The sequence below is a fragment of the Megalobrama amblycephala genome, linkage group LG16 (genome assembly GCF_018812025.1).
Source record: "Megalobrama amblycephala isolate DHTTF-2021 linkage group LG16, ASM1881202v1, whole genome shotgun sequence".
NCBI lineage: Eukaryota > Metazoa > Chordata > Actinopteri > Cypriniformes > Xenocyprididae > Megalobrama > Megalobrama amblycephala.
In genome coordinates this window covers 3,575,264-3,582,723 of record NC_063059.1, presented here as the reverse complement: position 1 = coordinate 3,582,723, position 7,460 = coordinate 3,575,264, and the positions used below count along the sequence as shown (strand labels likewise).

The window sequence follows — 7,460 nt, the reverse complement described above, 5'->3', positions numbered from 1 at the left end:
TTGATCCAGCCTGAAAAATACAGTTTTTTTGTCATGATTCGAGCATTTAGAAACAAAATTTATGAGCCGGTTGTTGTTAGATTTCATTGATGATTTCAAATATGAAATTTAATCGTAAAGTTGGCGAACAGTTTTGGAGAATTTGATGTTTCCCCATTCAAAGAGATTGCATGATGCCCAGGATGCCCGAGAGGCGTTTCAAAGATGGCCGCCGAGTGAAATGACTTGTCTTAAAGGGACTTTGATTTCACCACAGGAGGATCTTTAAACAATCTAAAATATATATCAGACAAATTAGGCTTAATTACCTGACATCTATAACACTGAACTTGTATAATGACACACAAAGAAGAAATATTTGGATACATTAAACAAACAGAGATACTATGCAGAAGAATAACAGAAGTGTGTTATCGGTTTCCGAGCGGTTGATGGAAAACCCGGAGTGGATCTACAGCGACAAAACGCTTTAAAGGAAGAGATAATAACCACATGGAAATTCTACTATAATTTGTAACCAGGCAACTACAATGTGCAATAAATAATTACTTATTTATCTGTTTCACAGATAAGCAGAATAAACCATTTTCAAATCCTAGTGAATATAATCCTGGTGATTGTTTATCCTGGACTGTCAGGCTGCTGTGAAGCTGCGCTCGTGATGAGTGGACAGAGCTCTTCATTACTGGACGAATAAAAGAGGATAGTAGCCTAATATTTCACAAAGAGGGGAGGAGGAGATTTGCCGACGGTTCTCCTATTGGTTTAGTGCAGCCGTGATGGCATTGAGGTGACGGCTTCATACTTTATAAAGCTCCCTCAGAGTGAGGAAACCACTGTGAACTCCTTACAGCTGAAGAGGCGCTGAGGAAAACCCGTGACATAACACTGAACCATGAGTGAGGTAAGTGCTTCACCGCATCCACACGAGCTTTAAACGTGCCTTAAGAGCAGAGCTTCGCAACAGATTTTTATTATATAACACGCATAATGAATTTGCACGCATATTGATTTCTTTTGGTGCTGCAGTGTGTTGTAAATCTTCTCACTTTGATTCACTTTAGCTTCTATACTCTCATTTGCCGTCGGAACTATGTGGTTATGCTCTCACATTACACATTCACTTTATAGGCTACTTAAATAAATGTCAATTTCTGTAAGGTGACAAATTCTGTTAAAGTACAGTAAATATCATCAAAAAAGTGAAGTATCTATCTATCTATCTATCTATCTATCTATCTATCTATCTATCTATCTATCTATCTGTAGGCTACACAAAGGCATTGAATATTTCCACAGTTATTGCCCTGGAGAAGTGGCACAGTTCATTAAACACACAGTGACCTTTTGCAACAGCATCACTCAATAGCAGTGCATGTTATCGCTATGGGAGCCTGCCATTAAAAAGCACATTACAGGTTGTTTAATGCCAGTTCAGCAAAATCTGAACAGTATCCGAATAATGAAGCATGCTAGACAAGTCATCAGCAGCAACATCCAACACTGTTTTTGACCAACTGATGTCGTAATTAATTCATTCATTGATTTATAAGATCCAATGTGACATTTATAAAAAATACCCTGAAAACACAGTTAATAATGTATGCCATTGTGGTTTCATGATGTGAATTTTAATATTGTAACACTGTATGAATTGAATATAATATTGTCACAAAAATAATATGACAGTCCTGGAATTTTAGTTGCATTTGCAATGTTTAAATTTGAAACAAAAACCTATAAATACCAAGATATAGTTTTTGTCTCACCCAGTATAGTATATTTATATAGCAGAACAAGAACTAGATGTTTAGCTTTGATTAACTAGTAGTTTTGATGATCTGTTTTACTTTAATTTGATGATGAAATGTGTTTTCTTACCGCATGGATCGCAGCATGGAAAAATAATGCTAAATGCATATAATAAAATTGTGAATACTGTATGTTTGGATACAAAATGGTCACTTTTACTATGTCATGTTTGGGATTATATGTAGTTCCTGGTAATATTTTGGTAACTTTGTATGATAAACAAAAGATAAACCTTGCTGTACACCACTTGTGCCCAACATAAAATCTTATAGTCCTGAAGCAAAGCTTGTTTTTACACATAACTTTATTCAGTTCAGGTATGGACTGTTTCACTAGAAATACCTGCTGGACATGAACAGGGTGTTCATTTACAGTTTTCTTGTTTTTTTTTTTTCCTTTGGTTATTGAGTTTTTCAATTTTCTGAATTTTCAGAAGAGCTGAAAGCAGCCGTTGTGTGCTTGTTGTGTTGGGTACAGGATAATCTCAGTGATTTTCTCTCAGTAAATAGTTAATATATTTCTAGAGAGGAAGTGCTAATTAACTTCAAAGCCGTCTAGAAGCGGCGCTGTTGTGGAGTCTCTCTCTAGCGACATGAGATAGGTGTGTGTGTGTGTGTTTTCCGTGACCTGCAGTGCTTTTGAACGTGATGTGCCAGATGTAACATAGAGAGGGATGCTAATTATGAGAGTGGAAATTAGCATAAACTCAGCCCTGATTTAAGCAGTCAGGTCATTACCATGCGTTCAGTTTGCTTCAAAGTATTAGAGCGTTTAATATCTAAAGAAAAAGACCAATTACTGTGAGAGCTGTGATCAAACACCATATGCCACATCTCTCCGGCTCCTTCTCATCAGCTTTCATTCTGCATTTTCTTGTAGAAAATTTGGTTGCAGAAAGATGTTTATTTATTTATTCTTTCTATCTAGATATTTATTGTAGTAACGGTTCTCTCTGACCCTATGAGTTTAAAATGAATGTGAAATCATAATCTTTTTTCTTTCTCAATACAAAGTACATTATTTAATTTCCATTTTTTTAACTTTTTTTATGGAAAGTAATAACTTGCTCCTCCTCCACTCATTCCTTTTCAGGCTGTCGTGGGAGGGGGGAAATAATATTAACCAATAAGTAAACAGCTATTCATTGTTTTAATTTACTCATTTACTATTTTAGATAATGTGGCCTTTCTAAACAGACTATGTAATTAACAAAAGTAAAAGTTGGAATAGTTTACAGATGAATTTAATGCCAGGTAATGTTAATGTAATTAAGATTACAACAATGAAACAGCAAATGATAACTTTCATAAAAAAGTGAACTTTCATTAATTTATAACAACCGTAGACTGTATAAAACATGGGCGTAGTGTCCGAAGAGCATTTTTGAAGCCCAAAGTGGGCGGAGCCAGCTGTCGCCATCTTGGTAGCATGTCACTGCGTGTCACTCCCGGATAAATGGAAATGGGGCGGGATGTGGGTGGAGCTGAGGTGCTGAAACCACGCCCACCTAGCTTGACGTGATCGTGTTAGCAGGCAAAGGAGCTATCTATCTATCTTAGATACTATCTAAAATATTAATAAAGTTATATAATTTGAAAGTTCTAAGGTTTACTGTCAATCTACAGTGTCTTTTTTACGATATAGATGCTCCAGCAACAGTAATATTGTAATTTGTGTCAGGTGTGCAAATGACAACACGCAAAATCAAAATGGGACTTCATACCTATGTAATGAAATAGCGATTGCGAGATGAATCCAATCCGTGGCACTTGGGTAAAATGTCCATGAGTGTCCATTGAAAAACAAAAAACAGTCCTTTTTGTCCACAAAGGCGTAAATCCATGAATTATTGATATATTGTCCATTGTTTGCATCACATTTCTTCTGAATGATCTGCTCTCCATCATCGTTCTTCAAGAAATTATGCAACCTGAGCAGCGTTTATGTTGTAAAACTGTATATGATCGTATATATCTCACAAACAAATGAGCCCGCGTCCAAAATAGTGCAGCAGTTTTAGTTATAATATCCAAGCAGTGCTGTCGGAGTTTGTGGTGTCTTGAGAGGCATATTCTCCAGCCCTTGTCATTGTAGTAAATCTGACGGACAAAACTTTTAGCCAATGCCAAGACGATTCAACAACGTGTGTTCTGTTTATCTTCCGCATGTGTGCACATGTACACAGACGTACACTGAGATGCCAAGTTCAGCGGCTGGAATTAGATGAGGTGACGTGACGGCTAACTGACAGCAGACAAACAGCTAGTGACAGCAGCGGCAATCCACCTGTCACTCAAGTGACCAGCCCCTTAATTATGCAGAACTTTAAGGTTTAATATAATTTAAACGGATGAGTTATAAAATTCACCCCCTCACAGTTGTCATGAAGGGCAAAATTAGCTGTATAGACCAAGACCACTTTTTGTACCAGGCTGTAAACATATTTTTTTCTGCTGTAAAGTTGGGCATTTTAACATGGGGAGTCTATGGGATTGACTCCCTTTTGGAACCGGTCTCTAGTGGCCAGTCAATGAATTGCAGTTTAAGTCACTTCCGTGAGAACGCCACTTGATAACAACGTGCTTCACCTCAGAAAAAAAAAAAAAAAAACTTTGTTACTGAAATAGCAGAAATGCTACAAATAATGATCTTACTTTCATTGTAAAAGACTTTAAAAATGCTACGGTAAAAACCTGTTAATTGGTTACAATAATCAGTGAAAAACTGTAATATTGCTAATTTTTACAGTAAAATACTGCTAAATGTACAATTTTTGGCAGAACATTACATCTTATAATTTACAGTGTAAAAACCATAATTTGACATTCCCAGAATTCCCTCTGTGACAGCTCACATTTGATGTTTTTATTTAAATAATTATGTTATCAGTTATGTAGGCTACATTAGAGTTTTATGTTGTTAAATTAATGTACTATGATGTTACTAATGTTGCCATAGTATTTTTTACAGTAAAATATTTACTGTAAATTTAATAGATTTTTGTATTTATAATTGTTTATATTATGTAAATAATGAAAATTTATCAGCACACAACAAAAAAAAGTTATAGTTTTAATAAATGGAAGTTAATTAATAAATTAAAAGTAATACAATTGTATTAAAATATACAAAACCTTTTTCAGTTTTTAATTAACTTAATGCAAAATCAATGAAATTCTGCTTCACAGTTAATTTATTTTTAATTCTGTTTCTCTATCCCTGCTGTTTGAATTGTGGCAGTAGGACCGTATGAATGTACTCATCACATGAGCAGAGCTCTTCAGAGCACAGATTGGGGATCAAGAGCCACACGGCACATTTAATCTGATTCTGACAACTCTTGAAAAACTGCCCACATTACTCATTTCAAAATGGTCTCCACATCTCTCGTCTAATTCATCTCTGACCCCTCCACACATCACTTCCCTCACACTGGATTGTTTTAAGACACTCAAAAGGCCTACTACATATCTTAAAGTAGCACAACTGTCGGAACTGTCAGGAATATGATTGGACGTGTTACCATGAGCAAGAATGTGCCACAGCAACTTTCTTTGCCCCCTTGCAACTGTCTGATGTAATATTTCATTAAACAGAAGCTGTTTCCATTCTTCCTGTTTATAGTGAATACAAAGTCAGCTTTCACATTAGCATCTGTGCATTTAATGACACTTGCGAAGTTTACATAAGATTTGAGTAATGGGACTAATAGGAGGTGAAATAATACTCGAACAAGAAGTTACAAAATATACTGATGAGCCAAAACATTAGAAACACAACCTGCCTAATATGATGTTGGTCCTCTGCAACAACTCAAGTCACGTTTATAGCACTTTTTACAATGCAGATTGTGTCATTGCCCAGCTTAAGTAAGTTCAATATTGATTCATTTCTGTTGTAAAAATCATTAGTTATTAATTTAGTTCAAGTGTCCCCGACCAGTGTTGGGCTCAAATAATGTAATTTATTACTCGTTAGTTACTCCTTTCAAAAGTAATATTACTTTACTTATTACTTTCTGGCAACAGCATTTAGTTACACTACTAGTTATATTAGTTTTCCTTTACGCGCCACAGAAGTTGTAATTGTTTATCTTCCTCATACAATTCTTCTGAAATGTTACTAAAAACATATTTCTATTTTCATTTGACCAAAATCCACATTTGATCACAGTCAGAAGATATTACAAACACTCAATGGTGATGATTTATAGTGACTTTTAAGTAGAAGTGTTGTATTAATCTAATTTATTGTCATGTGTTACTTGAAGCTAATTTCTCTGTTACCCATATATGATTTCATGATGTATTTTATCAAAAGAAATCACATAAGTTCATAAGAAAATGTTTAGTTTTCCAAAAAGACGTTTAAATTATAGTAATATAATGTATATTGGGATCAGAGGGATGTGGGTGGGCAAGCCATTTGATGCCAGAGTAAAGTAATGCCACAACTTTCACAACGGTGTTCAGATCATCTTTTCTCCTGACAAAATCAATGTAATGGCAATATTTCCATCCACTGAATTCTGCTTCAATGAAAGTGTCATACAGCCAGTCTTTGTTTCTTCACAAGCCACTTGTGCTGTTTGTGTGACTAAATCTGCCATGATCAAACCTTCAGTGATGAATTTCAATAAATGCAACATGGATCTCCACCTTACTGTTTGCAGAATAAATGCACTTTTGCAACCTATGTGACAATACAATGGGGAAAATGAACATAATTTGGAATTAATGGAAATAATATTAGGAGTTTCACTGTTTTATCTTTTGAAGTTTTCATAATGTTAATCAATTGAAAATGATATAGCCACTGACAGGTTTTTTTATATCAAAGAGCATCATTCTTTGCTTTATGAATCTGTGGTTTGTCTCATTTGCAAAAGAACTGTCGCTTTGAAAATCTAATGTGAATACAGATTACAAAGTGATCACCAAAACCACGTGTTTTGTATTGATTTAACATCTAATGAAGTTATTATAGTTGGTTAAATGAAGTCAGTGTGCCACCTAGAGGTCTCTAGGGTGAAGTGTAGGTTGGTAAAGAATGCACAAAATGGCCATTATTACATTACTCTTTTTGATAGAATAATCGTGATTATCAGTTTAACCATTATCATGCAGCCCTACACTGAATGTAAGCTTTTCCATATTCCAGGCTTGCCTGCTGCACTGGTGACTTCATTAGGCCCGGCACCACGAGGAGGCAAAAGGGGCATTGCCCCCACAGATCTGATTGGTACCCCCTCAGTTTCAATTCGTCCCCCCTTCACCACCGAAACGCGATCGATGTTAACCCTTTGACACGTACGATCACACCGGTGTGATTAGAACGTTCAGTGTGTCACTGCTAAATTCAGCGCTCAGTGCTTTTCATATTTCACAACTATTCAGTGTTTTAAACCACGCAATGTTTATTTGAGGTTTCAGACATTTAAGTGAAGTACTAGGCTATATATAAAAAAGACATTTATAGTTTGTTAAATGCAAATTCCATACACCGATATGGAATCAATTATCCTTTTAATTATAATTTAACAAAGTGTTTTATTCATATCAGACACATTGTGTATGAAACAATAAAGTTTACTCTCTTCTCCCAGTTCACCCGCCACTTTTGGAAAAAATGTTAAGATCCTCTGAATT

The 7,460-nt window shown here is 35.4% G+C and overlaps 1 protein-coding gene across 1 annotated transcript in view; it reads left to right on the top strand.

Moving 5' to 3' along the window:
• The first annotated feature begins 477 nt into the window (after window positions 1–477).
• pcp4b (Purkinje cell protein 4b) overlaps window positions 478–7,460 on the top strand; it is a 37,882-nt gene continuing 30,899 nt past the window's right edge. The window contains exon 1 of the mRNA XM_048161708.1: window positions 478–904. Within this exon, the coding sequence (XP_048017665.1) occupies window positions 896–904 (9 nt within the window). The 5' untranslated portion in view covers window positions 478–895. The remainder of the gene's footprint in view (window positions 905–7,460) is intronic.